Source organism: Hippocampus bargibanti, linkage group LG04, assembly GCF_051943395.1.
Source record: "Hippocampus bargibanti isolate YZ-2025 linkage group LG04, ASM5194339v1, whole genome shotgun sequence".
NCBI classification, from domain to species: Eukaryota; Metazoa; Chordata; class Actinopteri; order Syngnathiformes; family Syngnathidae; genus Hippocampus; species Hippocampus bargibanti.
In genome coordinates, this window is record NC_142737.1 from 4,505,759 (window position 1) to 4,528,040 (window position 22,282).

The 22,282-nt window shown below is 39.1% G+C and overlaps 1 protein-coding gene across 12 annotated transcripts in view; it reads left to right on the plus strand.

Moving 5' to 3' along the window:
• The first annotated feature begins 294 nt into the window (after window positions 1-294).
• The window catches only part of trpm3 (transient receptor potential cation channel, subfamily M, member 3), a 143,358-nt gene continuing 121,370 nt past the window's right edge, over window positions 295-22,282 (plus strand). For all 12 annotated transcript variants that reach the window (XM_088993650.1, XM_088993657.1, XM_088993655.1 and 9 more), the window contains exon 1: window positions 295-535. In XM_088993650.1, the coding sequence (XP_088849776.1) occupies window positions 332-535 (204 nt within the window). In that variant the 5' untranslated portion in view covers window positions 295-331. The remainder of the gene's footprint in view (window positions 536-22,282) is intronic.

The following is a 22,282-nucleotide window of genomic DNA, read 5'->3' on the forward strand; positions in this document are numbered from 1 at the left end:
TTCTCTCCGATCGGGCTACCAGAGAGACGTCAAGAGCGGCAGAGTGCAGCACTTGTTCCGCTCGTTTTTTTTTCCTCTACATCCCGCAATCCACCCCCTCCCCTCCAAAAACCATAAAACAGACGCTGAGACCAAACTCAAGGAAGGAAAAGGAAGATTTCTCCATCAGCATTTCTTGGACGAAGAAGAACTAAAACTCAGACGTTGTCCGATCGCCTCAGTCGCAGGTGGCCGAGTTTTGACAACAAAATGGCCATCCCACCTGTGGCACCAGTTTGATGAAGAAGCCCGCCCAACTTAGCACATCCTCCTCACCGCATTTCCTACTGCCATGGCTTCCAAGAAGAAGTGGGCTGAACGCAGGGAGACGCGTAAGGACCAAGCGTTCTCCAATCGTGATGATACGTCCGTCGCATCTGGGGCGTCAGGTCCCGGGCGTCCAACCGCCAGGGGGAGGTTCTCAGAGTCTTGGAAGAGGCTGAGTTCCAGAGGGGGGTCTACCAAAAGGGGGGCGCTGGGCTCTCAGCAGCCACCGGTAAGACGTTCTTGAAGACCAGTTGTCTCCATTGATTTTCCCCAGATGTCAGTCGGACAATCGGGAGGGTCAAGGAGGACCCGGGTAGTGTCAAGTGCGACTGGGATTGTGGGATTTTTGAGGACTAATATTTTAGTTAAAATCTAAGATTGGATTATGGTTGAGTCTAGTAATTACCGTATTTTCCGGTGTATAAGGCGCACCCAAAAGCCTTGATTTTTCTTCAAAAGATGACCCTGCGGCTTATACGCCGGTGCGCCTTAGATGTGAAGTAAAATTGAGCCACAACAGGACTCGCAACTACTGTCAGCCGAGTCAATTTCCCCCGTAGAAGAAGTAGTGTGTACCCCCAGCCTCTACTGTAGCGCTTTATAACGTGGTGTACCTTAAAATTTTGATCTACAGTAAAGTCTCGTTATATCGATATTCAAGGGAGTCCGAAAAAATATCGATATAACCGGGACTATCGATATATCCGACCCTGTTTACATGTAATTTTCTCCCTGCGTGCATAGAAATAGTATCGATATAACCGGGACTATCGATATATCCGATATCGATATAACGAGACTTTACTGTATTTATATACAGTGATACCTTGGTTTACGAACCCCTTGGCTTATGAACTTTTCGGTTTACGAACGTTAAATTGATGAAAATTTTACCTCGGCATAGGAACTTTACCTTGGCATACAAACTTTTTTTGTACACGGAGCTGCCTCAATGAGTGATGTGTCGTTCTTCTAACAACAAAATGACAGCTGACTGGTTTTGTCCTCTATTCCCCGCCCCCAGTCTTCGGTTAAAGCCAAGTGATTGGTTACGAACGCAGCAGTGGGGCGTGGTGGTTTAAACATTAAAGTGACAGGCAGACGACAGTGAGAGAGTTTCAACGGCAGAGTGTAGACTGCAAGGTTAAAATATCTCATCAATCAGGCTCCACAAATAACCCACACAAGCCATCTGTACACTTGATGCAAAAAGCTATCAACACAGCTAAACAGAACTCAATTGATGAGGAACTAGATAAAATTATCACAGAGAAAGCACCTACCTACAAGCGATCATTCGTCAAGATGGTGAAAGAAGAAGGTTACGTTCCTCATCAAGTGTTTAATGCTGATGAAACCGGCCACTCCAGTCCATCAAGCCATCAACGACCATCACAAAGGTAAATAAAATGACTTTATTATACAGTACAGTTCATTTCTTTAATTATAATACCATCTCACATTTATTATACATAAAGTAATGTATATTTTGTGTAGTTTTATGCCTTAGAAAATTAGAAAGTAGAAAATTATGTTTTATGGGGACCTGGGAACGGATTATTCTCATTTTAATTGTTTCCTATGGGAAATTAATTTTTGGGATACACACGTTTTGCCTTGCACACTCTGTCTGGCAACCAATTAAGTTTGCAAGCCCAAGGTATCACTGTATTATATAAAAGTTTTCCAAATATTTGCCATTTTCAAGCCATCTCCAAAGTCTTGGTTGTGATTCATCTCAGATGACGTTTACTGGCTACCGGCGAGCCATTCTGTGTATGTTGAAGACTCCTTCAAGGAGGACATCGATAATTCACAATTGTGCGCTGCCACCTACGTGATACCATCTGTGGTTGGACGCAATGTTAAATGATCCTGGAACACTTTTATTTTATAATTTGCTGTCATGTTTGTATGTCTGCTTCGGTAATTTTTCCCCAAAGTCAGCCTGGATGATGATGAATGAAACCTCTGCTCTATTTTTGGAATAGGCTCACTGGCGTTTGTGAATGAAGGTCAGATTGTACAGGATTGGTCGCTCGCTGATTTGGGTCATCAGCTGCTAAGTGTGTCTGGAGCCATCTTGAATTGTCCAAATACCGTATTTTCTGTATCTAAGAGGAACCATTTTCTTTGTGAAATTCTCAGAGTTCCTTGCCATATAGTGAAGCATCCAATGGCCAGTGAGTGAGTGAGTGATTTGCCTAAAAATTAGCAAATGTTACAATTCCAAACATTTTCAACCTCTCAAGCTTTGCTACTTTAGAGCCTGGCATCTGTTTATGCTACTTCCTCCACGACTGGGTGAACTTTACGAACCGTTCGGAATTCTATTGAAATTCTATTTCCTTCAGGGTGGTCATGCTAGGCTAACCGTACACGGAAAATGGGAGCATGTTCCCTCTCGCTGTTGTTGGATGCCAGTAAAGCATTTGCATTTGCATTTCTACTTCTCTTCAATTAAAACCAAAATAATGGAAGCGCCAGTTTGAACGGATTACAAATCACCTTTTTCAGGGTTTATCAGCAACTTTCAGAGTATCATTTCCAGAGGCTAATTGATATTCACAGCCATGGTGTCATCCTCTGAAAGACTCAGGTCCGCCACCACCCCCCTCTAACCTCACCCCCAACTGCAGAAAGTTGCTTCATAACTCATATCTACCATCTAATTAGTTTGATCATTTCCAAACGCAAGCTCCTTGTTTTGCTTTCGGCAGTGGCGAGCAGCTCATTTCAAAGCGAGATCTGTTTCGGCAACAACAACAACAACTGTGGTTTACGCAGGAAAGCATTCCTGTAGCACAATTATAAGCAAAAGAGACCAATGGTTTCTCGCGCATTACACCCGGAACGACAAGCCTCAAACAAACGGCTATTTTCTTCAATGGACGCTAACAAAATGAGCTCCTGTTTGCTATCTCTGTTATCCTACCAACAAAAGGAAATAATGACAATCCAGTCACTCGACGGCATCTGAAAGTGTGATATTAGTATTCCGCAACTGACACCCCCCCTCCTAGTAGACAATGTTCCCCGATTCGTCTCGGCTGTATTATAGCCGTACTCATAAATCTGCCTTTCTTCACCCATCGGGGACATTTAAAAAAAAAGCGTTGCTAACTGTTATCTTAGTTATCTCGATTCGCTGACTATTGATTTTACGTTGACATTTGTGAACCGCAGTGGCGTCCAGTGGATTCCATCGCTAGGCCTTCAGTAGTGCTACGTCTGAATCAATCCAGATTGAAAGAAAGTGTGGTGTGATTTACTACAACTCCACTAGGCGGTAACTTTAGCCAGGAAATAACTGACCGACCTTTCTTAATGATGCCCATTTTTTCTTAAAAAGTCTGTCTTGAAAATGGCTTTAGCAGTAAATATCCAACCAAATCCATTCCTTCAGCCAGAATGGGTTGGCAAAGCTGCGATTAAATCAACAACAGCTGTGGCCATTATGCTCTTATGACTAACGGCGAGTGATACTATGATTGGCTAGTGACTAGCCAATCGTAGTTTGCGAAAACTACGATTCAGAACTGATTGTGAAGGCGTCCAGGTAGATTTCTGACCCTCGTACGAAAAGAGACTGTCTCACATCTCCTGTCCCACATAAATCCGCTTCAATTCCAAGCCGCGACATGTCCACATACGCATCGTATCCCTTGATAGTTCTTTTTTTGTGTTTTATTTGGATTTTGGCAGCAAATGCTTGCATGCCAACTTATGGTCAGTATTACAATCCATCCATCCATTTTTCCATATCTTCTTGTTTTCACTCAGCTAGTTGGTGAGTAACAAATGATGGCTGAAATGTGATTGGTTAAAGGCTTAAATACGAAAACACACATCTGGAAGCAGCACAACAGGGGTAAAGTAATGAAAGCAAGCTGAAAGCTAATTTGAAATTACAGTAAAGTCTCGTTATATCGATATCGGATATATCGATAGTCCCGGTTATATCGATACTATTTCTATGCATGCACGGAGAAAATTACATGCAAACAGGGTCGGATATATCGATAGTCCCGGTTATATCGATATTTTTCGGACTCCCTTGAATATCGATATAACGAGACTTTACTGTATTTAATAAAAAATAATGGACACAATATAATTAACATCAGTCCGTGATTCAGTTATTTTTAGGCCAGCAGAGAAGGCCTTGAAGTTCCGCCACCAGTGAATTGGAAGCCATATGCCACTGTATTTGTATTTATTGCATGTTAGCCATTGATTGAAAATGCCCTGCCGATGACAAGACGTCAAGTATGCTCATTCAAGCTATCTTAAATTCCCGTCAACAAAACCAGACCTAGACTTGGTCGTCGTTTTCCAGCTCGTGTCTTGTGCTCGCCGCCATATTGTGAGGCGTCTCACCACCGACCGAGTTGTTGCTTGACTGTCATCTTGTGTCACAGTTGGACCACAGCGGCGTTGAAAACAGGCTGGTTGCCCACTGTCATCCGTCCCCTGGCACCCGAGCCCCACTTTTAACACTGTGCTGGCCCATTTATGTCCCTTTCCCGCTTGCTAGCGAGTCGATGAGGCCGCCTTGTGTCAAGAAATGAAAATAACCAATTCTGTCACACTTGAATCAAAACGGTGAATAGTGATTAGGTTGTCACAATGGATCAGACGGCCTTGGCGCGCCCGTTCCCGATCGCGCACATTTACCGCTTGTTCGGAAGCTCGTTTTCACTTGTGTCAAGGCTGGTTAGTTTTGTTGCAAATGAGACCAACAGCTATTAAATAAGCCCAAAGCATCATTTAGCCATGGATCATTAAAGAAAAATATAGTCCTTATAAAAACAGTTTGACTTTGGTTCCAACTTTTTCCTCGTATCAAATCAATGGGCACTTCTGTTGACACTTTGCAAACATTGATTGCTAGCATGCTAACGACTTTCTTCCTATCTTCCCCGGGGAATACGTATTTTTGATGTAATCTGAGCGTATTGGTATACTAGATGAGTTAAACATACATTCCATACAAAATATAGCACTGATGCAAAGCACTAAAGCAACTTACAAACAAATTCACCTTACGAACGACCGTTCGGAACGTATCTTGTTCTTAAGTTGGGGAGTGTCTGTATTGCGTTGTATTTTGGACAGCCGCCCTCATTTCAAGCTAATTTCTAATGTTGATGTCTTCTGAAACCTCAATATTCTATGGGTCTTGGAATTCGAGTGACAATGACAAAAACCCTGGCACTGGAGTGGACACAATTTGTGTCTGTCAGTGAATGAGTGCTATCCAGCTATCTCGCTTGCTATCTGGCTGGCTGTCTCGCTAGCTCTCTGTCTAGCTAGCTATCTGGCTAACTACCTGTCTGACTATCTGGTTGGCTATCTATTAGCTAGATATCTAGATAGCTATCTATTAGCTAGCTTTCTATCTATTTTGCTTCCAGGTTGAGTGAACGCTGGCGCGTGTAGCTGCCGCTACTTACCCACAGAAAAAACATATCCTGTGACTGGAAAGTGACCTTGAGAGTTTTGAAAGGCGCTTATAAATTAATGTATTATTCTTATTATTCTTAATGGTTTCTATGGAAACAGATCACACCGACAGAAACAACGTTTTGTAGCATCTAAAATACCCAAAACATGCAGGCTGATATTTTTAGTCAAACGAAAAACACCAATAAAAATGACTTAAAGTGGTGCAAAACTGCCACAAAATGAGCTCAAGAAATGGCGAGATTCAGAAAGTCCCGCCCTCTTGTTCGTGACGTCACGCCAGGATAGACCATCACAAACTGCCCTGCTCGAGAATCAAAACAATGCTTTCAGAGAGTTCAGAATTGGAGAAGATGCTTTCTTGTTACTCATCCAGTTATGAATATGATTCAAAGAGGAAAGCATAAATGTTTCCAATCGATTAAAGAAGTCCTCCCGTATCAATTCGAGCCGTCAGGACTCCAACGTAGCATCCCAGAAAATGCACAAGATGGCGCCCAAACTCCGTTGGAAATGGGCTGATTTGTCTGCTGCGAATTTGTGTCAACTAGTATCAAATAGTAGTCTTGGTGCAACACACAACAATTCACCAAGACCTCCTGTGGCCACGTCTGTTTCCACAGGCTGATAAATTCCTTATATGGAGCTTGGACGCCCTCTTCTGGTGGCTTTTGGGTGCAACACGAGGTCCCCAGACCAAGCAAGTACAGCAAAATACATTGACGTGATGGAAGGACCGCTACAATGCGTCTTTTTCTTCGGTCAGGGGCGTTCTTTTAGTGACGTCACATTAGGAATCGTCATCAACTGGAAAACAAGACTTCCTGAATATTCAGTGCGAGTCTTAAAACGTAAAATATAGCTATATGTGGTGGAATCTTTGTAAAATACGCTCAGTAGAAGTCATTTGAAGTGATTTTACAAATTATGGACACAACTTGTCTGGAGGCGTCTGTTGTCCTTTAATTATTAATTTACAGAGCCATATCCATTTAAGTGCCCCATTGCGGCTTCTTACTGTTGGACTTGAGAGCGCCAGGGCATTGTTCTTCCATAGTGGGCGAGATTTGGCTTTTGTTGGAGTTTAACAATTGCTGTTTGGCAGACATATGCGGGTGACGCGGCTCGCGGCGACAGAGTCATGTTAAATAATAAGTGGGAAGAGCGACCGTTCAACACCGCAGATGGTCTGCGAATGGCATTTGCTCTAATCAAGCAACTTCATTTCTTGTTTCTGTTGAAGATGATCAGGTCCTGGAAAAAAACAAACGGAGGGTTATTTTTTATATATATATATATTTGTTTTTCTCTGACTTCACAGGGTACATGAAAGGCTGACAGTGACGCTACATTAAATACTATACGGAATGTTCAACAGAAATTATCGTAAAAGCGTAGCTTCATCATCAAACTACATATAATTAAATGAGGCTTATTATTTTTTATAAAAACACTTGCTTTATTTTGTAAAACAGTGAAACCTCACTATAATGTGGTTACCTTTCGCAACTTTGTATTGATTTATTTTTACTGTCCATTGAAATATGCATCCTGATTGGCTGCAGACCAATGGCAACAGATAAACAAATATGCTATTTATTTATTTATTTGCCTTTACAGCAGCTCATGTATGTTGTTTTTCTACTTCTTTCTTTCCTTTCCTCTTCCTTTTATAACGTTGCTGCTGTGTTACCTCAGGGTAGAGTGAAAGCTGGTGCGAATGGCTGCCGCTGCTCACCCGCACACAAAAAAAAAAATCCCATGACTGTAAAGTGTCCTTGAGAGTTTTGAAAGGCGCTTAGAAATTAAATGTATTATTTATTTATTTATTTATTTATTTATTTATTTATTTATTTATTTATTTAGTTGGTTAGTTATTTACTTATTAAGCTATGTATGTATCCATGTATTTATTTATTTTTTATTAAAATATTTATCTATCTACTTTATCTATCAATTTATTTATTTTCCTATTAACCTATTCATGTATCCATTTATTTACCTAGTAAAATATTTATTTACATATTAACCTATTTATTTATTAACCTATTATTTATTTATTTATTACCATTTAATTTAATTAATTAATTTAATTTATTGACCTATTTATTTATTTGTGTATTTATTTATTTATTTATTTATTTATTTTTGGCGGGTGGTTCTTGTTCTTGTAGTAATTGAACACTTTTTAGAAAAGAAAATAGCCTCACGTATCATATGCGTAGGCAAAGCTTGTCGCAACATGCCAAAGTCATTATCAGTTTTCCGGAACGTGGCTATCGTTCGAGTTAGCGCTCTGCAACGCGCTTTGGGATGTATCATTTTCCATGCTGATTGCCAGCCGAAGTAATTAAGCGCAATATTTTTTTCTCTCGGTGACCCAATAAAACCATCGCTTCTATGATCACAAGTCGATCGTCCACCATTTATTTTTTTCCCACACTGTCATCAGTGAAGCTGCTTTGCGCTTCAGCGGTTTATGACACCATTAAAAGAAACAAACTGAAAATATCTGATTGATCGTCCTCGTACGCCCCTACAACAATATTCATTTTCTCAGCATCATATTCTTTCTACTAAGTCATTAATTTCTTAAAGGATAACCGACACCACTTATTTGTTTCCTTACTGACATCAGAAAAACGTTTTATAGCATGTAAAATACCCAAAACACACAGCATGATATTTTTAGTCAAATGCAAAACACAAATAAAAATGTCTTAAAGTGTCTAAAAACTACTTTAAATTGAAACCGGAAGTGGCCAGTTTCAGAAGGTCCCGCCCCCTTGTTCGTGGTGTCACGCCTTGCTGGAGAATCCAAACAATGGCTACAGATTCGGAGAAGATTCTTTCTTGTTACTCATCCAGTTATGAATATGATTCAAATAGTTCTGAAGAGGAAAGCATACATGTTTGCAATCGATTAAAGAATTTATTGCGTATCATTTTGAGGCATCTGGAGAGAAATGTAGCACCCACAAGTTGGTGACAAAGCTCCGTGGAAATTAGCTGATTTGTTTTCTCCTGGGAATTTTTGTCAGCGAATATCAAATAGTAGTCTTGGTGCAACACACGATTCACCATCGCATTATTTATGTGTTTTCCTTCTAATTTCGCCATCAACACAAAGTTTTCAGACCAAACAAAGTACCGCAAAATGCATTGAGGTGATGAAAGGACTGCGACAGTGTGTCCTTTCTCGGTCAGGGACGTTCCTTCCGTGACGTGACGTCAGGACTCGTCACCAACTCAAAAACAAGACTTCCGGAAAATTCAGTGCGAGTCTTAAAACGTAAAATATAGCTATATGCGGTGGGATCTTTGTAAAATACGCTCAGTAAAAGTCATTTGAAGCCATTTTACAAATTATAGACACAACTTGTATGGAGTCGTCGGTTGTCCTTTAATTAGTGATACAACCTAACGAAATAGCAGAACAATCCTCCCCCGCCAACTATGAGTAAATCACAAGCGTCACCTTAACAATGCACCTTATAGGAATTAAAGGGAATTTAATTTACAAAGCAAAGGCAAGTGGAAAGATATCCTGTGGAGGTAGGCAGCATGTGGTAGATACTGTGTGCACGCGTGTGTGTGTGTGTGTGTGTGTGTGAGATCCAAGTAATTGGCTTGCCTCTGTGGCATTCAAGTTCCACCTTTCATCCTTGGTTCCTTCAGCGAGGTGAGTCAGAGAACATGAGACTTGACTGACGTGTAATCCGCATAGCACGTTTCAGTTGATTGGACAACTATGATGGTTATTTGACAGCGCCAACATTTTTTTTTTCGTGGGGGGGGGGCGTTGTCTGACATCTGTACCGACGGTAACAGCTGGAGGTCTCACAAAGTATTTGTGCGAGCAGTAATTACGGTGGGAGGTGTTGGAATGGTGGTGTGAAGTAAAGCCACCATGTTTTCGCATGACGCCGAGTTACAATGGTTTTGTGTTTTCGGCGGCGGGATCGATTTGACCATGTGGGCATGCAACTTTCTAGAAATAGCAATGGAAAAAAAATGGTTGATATGTAGGAAAAAAGTAAAGAGAGCAAAACTTGGTCAGTGGTATAGTATTGAGCGTCAATTAGATTCGTAAACGTCCTATTTTTATGTACAGTAAAGTCTCGTTATATCGATATTCTCGGGAGTCGGAAAAAATATCGATATAACCGGACTATCAATAGAAATGTAAATTTTGCATGTAAATTTTCTCCTTGCGTTCATAGAAATAGTATCGTAATAAGCAGTACTATCGATATAACAGATATCGATATAAAAGAGACTTTACTGTAGTTAGTAACCTTTTGAAATCTATTGCTAATGTTGACTGTATTTTATGTTTTAAGGGCCATGTCAACATGCACAATTTATCGTAGGGAGAGGGAGAAAGGGAGGGAGAAAGAGGTCGAGAGAGGGAAAGAAGGAAATAGGGAGAGGGGGGAGGGAGAGACAGAGATTTACTGAGAGACAGAGAGAAATAGGGCGAAAGGGGAGAGAGACGAAGAAAGAGGGGGAGAGGGAAAAAGGGTGAAAGAGCAAGAAAGGGAGAGAGGGACAAAGAGGGAGAAAGAGAGGGAGAAAGGGGGAGAGAGAGGCAAAAAGGGGGGAAAGAGCAAGAAAGAGACAGAGGGAGAGAGAGAGGGGGGGAGGGACACGGAAGAGAGAGGGAGAAATAGGAAGAAAGGGGGGAGAGATGGAGAGAGTGGGAGAGAGAGGGAAAAGGGGATGAAAGAGCAAGAAAGGGAAAGCGATAGAGAGAGAGAGTGGAGAGAAAGAAAGAGAGTGAAAGGGGGAGACAGAAAGATGTTTCAGAGATGCTCAGTCATGCCTCAACCGCAGACAGCTGCCATTTTGACGTCTCCCATTCAATTTTTTTTCATAGCAGAAATATGCTCTCTCTCTCTCGCCTCCCTCCTTCTACCATCTTTCAAAAACTAGACCTCGTTATCATTGTATTTATTTTTTATTTTTGGTGAAGAGCTGTCAGAAAAGGGCAAATTCAAAATCTGTCTAAAGTATCCTAACTACAGTAACTCAATTACATCGAATTTCACTTGTCTGTAACGTCCAAAAATTGTATTGCACAAAATGAATGAAAGGACAACCGACGCCTCCGGACAAGTTGTGTCCATAATTTGTAAAATCACTTCAAATGACTTCTACTGAGCGTATTTGACAAAGATTCTAACACATATATCTATATTTCACGTTTTAAGACTCGCGCTAAATATATTGTTTGCGAGTTGATGAAGATGCCTGACACGACGTCACGTCTGACACACAATGCATTTTGGGTACTTTGTTTGGTCTGAAAACTTTGTGTTGATCCGTGTTGATGGCGAAATTAGAAGGAAAACACATAAATAACGCAATGTTGAATCGTTGTGTGTTGCACCAAGACTACTATTTGATTCTAGTTGACACAAATTCCCAGCAGACAAATCAGCCCATTTCCAACGGAGCTTGGGCGCCATCTTGTGCATTTTCTGGGACGCTACATTGAAGTCCTGACGGCTCGAATTGATAAGGAAGAACGTCTTTAATCGATTGCAAACATGTATGCTTTCCTCTTCAGAACTATTTGAATCGTATTCATAACTGGATGAGTAACAAGAAAGCATCTTCTCTGAATCTGAAGCCATTGTTTTGATTCTAGAGCAATGCAAGACGTCCTGGCGTGACGTCACGAACTGGGGGCGGGACTTTCTGAAAATGCCCAATTCGCAGCTTAATATTTTTGCCGATTTTGGTCACTTTAAGTCATTTTTATTGGTGTTTTGCATTTGAATAAAAATATCATACTGCGTGTTTTAGGTATTTTAGATGCTATAAAACGTTTTTTCTGATGTCAGTTAGGAAACAAAAAAGTGACGTCAGTTGTCGTTTAAAATTCTCTACGGATCGCCTCTTAAACGACGTCCCTGCAGCTCTCACCTTGCGGCGGTGTAGCCAAAACATGGACTGCTGTGTATTATATTTATTTATTTAATCAATTTTGTATTTGTATTTGCATGTCGAGAGACATTGCTGAATAGATATCCGCCCATGTCTCCCTTTCAACCATTGCTTTGAAGTCGGGGCGTCTGATGCCTTGAGCTGTCTGCTTTTGGGGCTTTGACATGCTCATTGCCATAAAAGCCATCACCAAACGCTAACGACCCACTGAGCTTATGGTATAGCTATTTTTGATATTTATTTCTTGACTTATTCATTTTTATATCACTCCAAAGCGCAAGATGATGATGATGAATCGGGTAAACCCATGTTGCTATAGTGACCACAAGTCTATTTAATGCTCTATTTCACTTGACCAGTTTTCATCCACATATCTTCTGTGCCTTTTTTCATAGATAACACCAAAGCTGGACGAGTACTTGTACTTTACAGACCACCTGAAAGTCATGACTTGACTTCATAGCTCTTTGGTCTGGTCACCTCTGTTTGACCAGTTTTCAAACACATATCTCCTGTGACTTTTTTCATAGAGAACACCAACGCTGGACGAGTACATGTACTTTACAGACCACCTGAAAGTCATGACCTGAATTCATAGCTCTTTGGTCTGGTCACCTCTGTTTGACCAGTTTTCATCCACATATCTTCTGTGCCTTTTTTCATAGATAACACCAAAGCTGGACGAGTACTTGTACTTTACAGACCACCTGAAAGTCATGACCTGAATTCATAGCTCTTTGGTCTGGTCACCTCTGTTTGACCAGTTTTCATACACGTATCTCATGTGTTTTTTTCAAAGAGAACACCAAAGCTGCACGAGTACTTGTACTTTACAGACCACCTGAAAGTCATGACCTGAATTCATAGCTCTTTGGTCTGGTCACCTCTGTTTGACCAGTTTTCATCCACATATCTTCTGTGCCTTTTTTCATAGATAACACCAAAGCTGGACGAGTACTTGTACTTTACAGACCACCTGAAAGTCATAACTTCACTTCTTGGCTCTTAGTTGAGCCACCTATGTTCAGCCTAACCCTTAAATGCACTCTGTAACCTGATAACATGATGAGATGACCTTTATGACATGATTCTGGCATCAGAATCAGAAAGCCTTTAATAGTCCCACAATGGGGAAATTTTCAAACAAAACAAGAAAAAACAAAATCCGAACAAATTCGGGAATGGCGCTCTACATCATATTTTCAATTCCAGAATAAATTCATGAATGGCAGTGAATTCGTGAAAGTACATTCCAGATAGTCACCTGGTTACCTTCATATTGATACCTGTGTAGCTGTGTTTACTTAAAATGGGCGTCAACCCGATCGCTGGCATGGCAAAGGCTCACCAAGGTTCAAAGAAGAAGGTTTAAAAATACCAGTAGGCTGTGGAGAATTCAAGTCAAAAGAGTGACTGTTGATTGTAGTGCCTTCTGACACTGAGCCGTGTCTGAATTGCTCCGTTGACTTAGAAGATTAGCTTGGCAAAAAAAGCTAATCTAGCGGTTATAGATTTGTGCGTGTGTGTGTGTGTGTGTTATCCCCCAGCAGATCCTTGAACTGACAGCGTAGAGTGGGGAGCTGAAGGTATTAACCGATGGGCACTGAAGTGGTCTGTCTGGTCTGTCTCGTAAAGGACTGCTCTTAAATTGGGTCGGCAGTACCATAGCTTGTGCCGACCGGCCATTACGCTCTCCAAGAAAGGCCGTTAAATGTCCCCCCCCAGAAAAAAAAAAAAACTGTCCAAGGTGTTTCTTCTCAACGTCTTCGAATGTTTACATTTATCAGCTGTTTGGTGATTGTTAATTGTTGTGTGCCTGACTCGATCCAATCTGTCATCATCGGGATAACAATCTTGATCTTTTGACGAAGGGTCGGCTTCATTTCTCAGCTTGTCAGACTTCTGATTGTTTCGAAGTGACAGTAAAGGTCAGTGCGCTCAATTGGGCAAATAAATGTTTCTACTCTTGATGAACCTGAGTTGGAACGACCGACACGTTAGGACAAGGAAGTCATTTGTTGCTGCGGGCCACATTGTAGTGACGGTCTCTTCTCAGGGAAGCCATTAGAATGTTTACCGTATTTATTCGAGTATAACGCGCACGCGTGTATAATGCGCAACGCTAATTTTGAGTTAAAAATCTGTATAAAATTTTGTTAAAAAACAATCATTTATTGACAATGTAAACTTCTTCACTTTCTGCTGAATCTGAATTCAGAAATGGTGATCAACAATCAAAAAACGGGAATGCGCGTGATCCGAGAATCGAAACTGAAAGGGCACATTAACAACAGCTGAAACAAAGCATGACTATGATAATAGCCATGGAAATGCTGCCCCCTCCTGGAAGGGATGAAACATTAATTATATATGAGAATCTTTTCCCAGGCCTCGTTTATAACGCGCACCCAAACTGCGAGTCCTTTTTTTAGGTAGAAAATGTTGTGCGTTCTACTCAAATTAATCATGCGGACTTCGCTTGAATTGCTCTAAATAGTCAATCAGCAGTAATCGAAATGATGAACAGAAATATTATTTATTCTTGGAACGGCACAGAGAGAGAGAGAGAGAGAGAGAGAGAGAGAGAGAGAGAGAGAGAGAGAGAGAGAGAGAGCCAGTGGGGAAGGTGACTGCTCTTCCCCCAACAGATATTGTTTAAACATTTAGCGGGAATGACCTCATTTCAAAAGGAGCCAATCGGCTGTGACTTAAGGCGTGGAACATTAGACTGAAAGGCTGATATGAGAATGGTTCAGTGGAGTTATAAGGTAAACTACACATATATCTAGAGCATAACAACGTAGACAAAACTACACATAAATGAGTGAATAATAACATTGAATGTTTAAGAATGTGCATATATAAAATAGTCCTATCAGCCGTCGTATAATTCAAATTTTTTTATAAACATTATGCATCATAAGAACACCAAACTAACCAAATTTGGAACACGAGCGAGTTGCTTCTTCTGTAGCCACAAAGGGACATACGTCTTCTTGTGCCGGTCCCAAGCCCGGATAAATACAGAGGGTTGTGTCAGGAAGACATAAAAGCTTGGCCAAAATAAACATGCGGATCAAACATCTAAAGATGGAGGACACTGATTTGCTGTGGCGACCAGTTGAAGGGAAAAGCCGAAAGAAAAAGAAGAAGAAGCTGATAAAGCGCTGGTCAGACCTCTATCAATGTTTTTTTTCCTTTCCACAAGGGAGCAGCATTTGCCTTTTGTCCATGTTAGCACTTTATTACAGCTCCAGCTTTTGTAAAAGTGCAATATGTATGTATTTTATTGTAATTTTGTACAGCCGCCCCCATTTCAATCTCATATAACTCCATATAACATAGGAATTAACTCCTTTTTTCTGATGAAAGACGAGAGTCTAAGGTTTCTTACGCTGTATTGAATGTTTATGTCGTCCTAAAACTCAATGTTCTTTGGGTCCTGCAATTTCAGTGAAAATGACAAAAACCCTGGCAATGGAGTGGACATATTTGTGCATATTGTCTGGCAGTGAATGAGTTAAAAACAATGATGGCGCATCAACCATCAGTCCTCGCTTTTGAATGTAAATGCGCAGACGCGGTAGCATTTCACATTATGTTTTTTGTGTGTCATTTGGGTGTCACGAGTTAGTTTGTAGCTGCTCTTTGGCGACGACAGCCATAAAAAGACACATTTTGACACACGGGGATGCAAAATGTGGGTTGCCCGTCGTCATTTTGTCACTTCATTCAAGATATCGTTCTCAAGGAAGTATTAAAACTTTAATGGTGGAGCCCACTGGACTTCCATTTGCCTCCATTAATCGGCCTCCCAGTAGCATCGAAACGACGAGTTATCCCCTCTGTGCTGCACATAGGCTTGTTTTTTTGTTGTTGTTGTTGTTCTCGGCTATGTTGATTGAATAAATCGAACCCGAACTTTACCAACCTCATGAGGAATGCAACCTGTTGCCCATATGTCAGATATTTTCCACCTCCCCCCAAAAAACATTTGCATACATTCTGTTTGTTTCAAAATGCTAGCTAACGATTAGCACCATCGTAACACAACGCTGAAATTTGATTCGCTGTTAAAAACTCCAAAATTAATAAAGGTGGATAGGATAGTAATGGATGGATGGATCGGTGGATGGATGGATATAGATGGATAGATAGGATAGGTAGGTAGGTAGACACGTAGATAGATAGCTAGGTAGCTAGACACGTAGATAGATAGGTAGGTAGGTAGATATGTAGCTAGACACGTAGATAGATAGCTAGGTAGGTAGCTAGACACGTAGATAGATACCCAGGTAGCTAGACATGTAGATAGATATCTAGGTAGGTAGATAGGTAGCTAGACACGTAGATAGATAGCTAGGTAGCTAGACATGTAGATATATACCCAGGTAGCTAGACATGTAGATAGATATCTAGGTAAGTAGATAGGTAGCTAGACACGTAGATAGATAGCTAGGTAGCTAGACATGTAGATATATAGCTAGCTAGCTAGACACATAGATAGATAGCTAGCTAGACAAGTAGATAGAAAGCTAGCTAGCTAGGCACGTAGATAGATAGATAGCTAGATACGTAGATAGCTAGCTAGCTAGACATGTAAATAGCTAGCTAGCTAGACACGTAGATAGCTTGCTAGCTAGACACGTAGATAGATAGCTTGCTAGCTAGACACCTAGATAGACAGCTAGCTAGCTAGATACCTAGGTAGGTAGGTAGGTAGGTAGATAGATAGATAGATAGATAGATAGATAGATAGATAGATAGATAGATAGATAGATAGATAGATAGACGGACAGATAGATATTTAACATATTTGGGAGAAAAATCATGCATGTGTGGATATGGATACGATCCGTAAAGAGTACACCGGCTCATAACGGTCGCCTGTCTCCAGATGGAGGACGCTACTGGACTCAGCAGAGGTCTTCCTGCTTCCTCCTGTGCAGCGGGAGTGAAGGGCTGCTGTGCGCGTGTGTATTCCGAGCGCTATTGAACTGTCACATCCCAAGCGTCCTCCTGGGAGAACGCATCACCTAGAGGCGGGACAAATTAGATAACGGCTTATTCCACCATCCATCCAGAAGGGAAAACTTTGTCAGCGGATGCCTTCAGTCACATGTTTTTTTTTTTCTCTTCCTGAAATTTGACGGTATTACTCGTTATGTGGGAAAATTGACTTTTTGATGGATTTGATCAATCACCCAGGTGATATTCCTCTCAACGCTTTCCATAAAGTATCGTACAGTACTTAGGTTCAAGCAGTACAAAAAAAGCAACTTTGTGATTGTGAGTTGTGTAGGTTAGTTTTTGTATAGCAAAACTAAAATATGACTGTGTCAGAGATGTTCGATCGGACACTGTGGACAAAGACTTGAACCCAGAAAGATTGTCTTCACTGCCGGCAGGAGACATAGCCATTTATGACAGACGCCTAAATTCTGCAGCCCTCTGCCAAGCTATAAATTTAGAGAATATGCAAATTTAAGTGATACATTATTAAAACATAGTTTTCTTGATTAGAATACCACGCCCCTCGGCATTCTAAGCGCAAACAGCTGTAAGCAATAAAACATTGTCTCTTCCACGAACTCATACATTTGTAACCTGGCTGATGAGCTCTTCCCGTGAAGGAGTTTCAAGTCGTAAATTGCTTCGGTGATAAAGTAGTCTCTGTCCAAGGCCAGATCTCCGAGATGAAGATAACAGTTTAACTTGCTGTGTCTGTTGACCTCAGATTGACCCCAGGTTGTCTGTGCTTCAATTGTGTATTCGAGTCACACATGTTGACGAAGCATATAACAGCATGACACTTTGAAATATGATAACTTCTTATTCTGTCTAATCTCTATCAGACTGCTAAATGTTGACATCGGGAAGTGTATTGTAACAAACCAACCCCTACCGGATTGTAAAGATGGAACAATTTGAATCTACAAGTCTATAAATTATATAATAATAATAATAATAATAATACATTTCATTTATAAGCGCCTTTCAAAACTCTCAAGGTCACTTCACGGTCACAGGATAAGTTTATTTTCTGTGGGTGAGCAGCGGCAGCCACACACACCACCGTTCACTCAACCCAGAATAATTCAAATAGATAGAAAGCTAGCTAGCCAGCTAATAGCGAGCTAATACATAGCTAGCTCGATAGCCGGCTAGATAGCCAGAGAGCTAGCCAGATTTATAAAAAGAAGTGGACAGAGGAAATGTTTATATTATATATGTATATATATCATAATATATATATTATATCATGCCTATTTTTTCTGTCTCTCTCTCCCCCTCTCTCTCTCCTCTCTCTCTATCTATCTATCTATCTATCTATCTATCTATCTATCTATCTATCTATCTATCTATCTATCTATCTATCTATCTATCTATCTATCTATCTATCTATCTCGATCTCTATCTCGATCTCTCTCTCTATCTCTCTATCTCTATCCCTCTATCCCTCTATCCCTCTACCCCCTCTCTCTATCTCTCTATCCTCTCTCTATCTATCTCTCTATCTCTCTATCTCTCTATCTCTCTATCTATATCTCAATCGCTCTCTCTTTCTCTCTATCCCTCTCTCTCTCTCTCTCTCTCTCCTCTCTCTCTCTATCTATCTATCTCGATCTCTCTCTCTATCTCTCTCTCTCTCTATCTTGAACTATCTATCTATCTATCTATCTATCTATCTATCTACCCCCTCTCTCTATCTCTCTATCCTCTCTCTATCTCTCTATCTCTCTATCCATATCTCAATCGCTCTCTCTATCTCTCTATCTCTCTCTCTTTCTCTCTCTCTCTCACTCTCTCTCTCTCTCTTCTCTCTCTCTCTCTCTCTCTCTCTCTCTCTCTCTCTCTCTATCTATCTACCTGTCTAACTATCTGTCTGTCTACCTATCTATCTACCTATCTATCTACCTACCTATGTACCTACTTACCTAAGTATCTATCTATCTATCTATCTATCTATCTATCTATCTATCTATCTATCTACGTATCTATCTACCTGTCTATCTATCTATCTATCTATGTATCTATCTATCTATCTATGTATCTATCTACGTATCTATATACGTATCTATCTATCTACCTATCTATCTACCAACCTATGTACCTACTTACCTAAGTATCTATCTATCTATCTATCTATCTATCTATCTTTCTACAGTAAAGTCTCGTTATATCGATATCGGATATATCGATAGTCCCGGTTATATCGATACTATTTCTATGCACGCACAGAGAAAATTACATGCAAACAGGGTCGGATATATCGATAGTCCCGGTTATATCGATATTTTTTTCAGACTCCCTTGAATATCGATATAACGAGACTTTACTGTATGTATCTATCTATCTATCTATCTATCTATCTATCTATCTATCTATCTCTCTCTCTCTCTCTCTCTCTCTCTCTCTCTCTCTCTCTCTCTCTCTCTCTCTCTCTATCTATCTATCTATCTATCTATCTATCTATCTATCTATCTATCTATCTACCCCCTCTCTCTATCTCTCTATCCTCTCTCTATCTCTCTATCTGTCTGTCTATCTATCGTATCTCTATCTCTCTATCGTATCTATTTCTATCTATCTATCTATCTCTCTATCTATCTATCTATCTATCTATCTATCTATCTATCTATCTATCTATCTATCTATGTCTAACTATCTATCTATCTATCTATCTATCTACCTATCTATCTACCAACCTATGTACTTACCTAAGTATCTATCTATCTATCTATCTATCTATCTATCTATCTATCTATCTATCTATCTATCTATCTATCTATCTATCTATCTATCTATCTATCTATCTATCTATCTATCTATCTATCTATCTATCTGTCTGTCTATCTATGTATCTATCTACGTATCTATATACGTATCTATCTATCTACCTATCTATCCCAACCTATGTACTACTTACCTAAGTATCTATCTATCTATCTATCTATCTATCTATCTTTCTACAGTAAAGTCTCGTTATCTATCTATCTATCTATATCTACTATTTCTATCTTACATGCAAACAGGGTCGGATATATCGATAGTCTTATATCGATATTTTTTTCAGACTCCCTTGAATCGATATAACGAGACTTTATCTATCTATCTATCTATCTATCTATCTATCTAACTATGTATCTATCTATCTATCTATCTATCTAAGTATCTATCTATCTATCTATCTATCTATCTATCTATCTCTCTCTCTCTCTCTCTCTCTATCTATCTATCTATCTATCTATCTATCTATCTATCTATCTATCTATCTATCTATCTCTCTATCTATCTATCTATCTATCTATCTATCTCTCTATCTCTCGCTGTCACTCCTGTCACTGGGTAGATAGATGATGTCACGGGGTCAGCACTTCACTCGGGACTCGGATTGGCACGGAACAACGATTCAGCCCTGTGTCATTTATGATATGCATACTGGACCACATGGAAAAACCTGCCTTGGAACAAGGAAATGTAAATTCTGTAAAACCCGCCAGAGCAACAATGAAGAATTGCTTTCTTGATTGATGTTCACAAAGGTTATAATTTAAAGCAATGCGGTAACAAAAAAAAAAAATGGTTGTCCCCTCATTTGATTGTTGCCCATAGAAATGAAACTGTTTTATTATTCAGGAAGGGGAAAAAAAAATCACAGATCGGCCAAGTTAATTTCCCCGTGAGGGGGAATAAATCACTTGTGATCCCATCTTGCCTTGTCTTGTTGGCTGCGAGTGCCTGAATATATAAAACCCTTGTCGCAATTAGTTATACACTAGGCCTTCACAACCCCATCAAAAAGCTGATAAATAGTGAAACGAGAAGAGGAGTGTGTGTATGTGTGTGTAGTGTGTAGTGACCCCATGTGGTCAATAAAACCATTAATTCATTCCTTCATTCACTCATTCCTTCATTCATGCATTTTTTGTATTTTTGTTTTGTCTTATTATTTATGTATTTCTTTTGCAGTCTTTGTTTGTCTTCTTGCTTAGTTATTTATTTATTCCATAAATGTATTTTTTCATTCATTCATTTGTAGTTTGTCTGTTTATTTATTCATGAATTCATTCATTCATTTCTAGTGTTTGTGTTTGTCCGATTGTTTATGTATTTATTTTGTCATCTTTTTGTTTGTCGTGTTGTGTATTCATTTATGTTTTTTTATTCCTAATTTATTTTTTTCATTCATTCATTCGTTCATTTGTTACTCTTTTTGTTTATCTGTTTATTCATGAATTCATGTGTTCATTTTTAGTGTTTTGGTTTGTCTTTTTGTTTGTCAGATTATTTATTCATTCATTCATGCGTTTTTTGGCTTTTTGTTTGTCCAATTATTTGTGTATTTATTTTGTAGTCTTTTGGTTCGTAATATTATTTATGTATTTATTTATTTATTTATTTATTTATTCCATACATGTATTTCATTCGTTTTTAGTCTTTTTGTTTGTCTGTTTATTTATTCATGAATTCATTTGGTCATTATTAAGTGTTTTTGTTTGTCTGTTTGTTTGTCCGATTATTTGTCTTTATTTTGTAGTGTTTTTGTTATTTATTTATTTGTTTCATAAACGGTTTTTTTTCATTCATTCATTCATTTTTTAGTCTTTTTGTTTGTCTGTTTATTTATTCATGAATTCATTTGTTCATTTTTAGTGTTTTTTTTTGTCCGATTATTTATGTATTTATTTTGTCGTCATTTTGTCATTTTATTTATTTATTTATTTATTTATTTATTTATTCCATAATTTATTTTTTTCATTCATATTTATTTGTGAAATCATTTGTTAATTTTTAGTGTTTTTCCTTTGTCTTATTATTTTTTATCCCATAATTTATTTTTTCAATCATTCATTCATTTTTTAGTCTTTTTATTTATCTATTTATTTATGTATCCATTCGTCCACTTTTAGTGTTTTTGTTTGACTTTTTGTTTGTCTGCTTATTTATTTATTTATTTATTTATTTATTTATTTATTCATGCATGCATGTGTTTTTAGTCTTTTTGTTTATTTATTAATTCGTTCATTTTTCAGTCTTTTTTCTTTTCTTTTTGTTTGTCTGATTTTTTTTATTTATTCATTCATCCATGCATTTTTTGTATTTTTCTTTGTCTTTCTGTTTGTCTGTTCAGTCATTCGTTCATTCATTTATTGATGCATTCATTCATTCATTCATTCATTCGTTCGTTGGTTCGTTCGTTGGTTCGTTCGTTGGTTCGTTCGTTTGTTCGTTCATTCATGTCTGTATTTATTTATGTATTTATTTACTTATTTAGCCAATGCGGCAGCAATACGTTTTGCTTCCAAACAATATCAACAGGGATTTAATGACCATACAGCAATGCATATTCTATTAATTGAAGTCTCATATCATCCTTTTTCTGCTTTTGTGCTGGCCGGTGATTATTTTTATTATTTTTTATTTTGCATTAAGAGGCTGCCATCTAGAGTCAGGAGAGACGAAAAACAGGTTGAGTTTATTCTTCCCAGTCCTGTCTCAGGGTTGACATGAGATACATGGGAACGCAGCACATGCACACACGCTCTAATAGAGG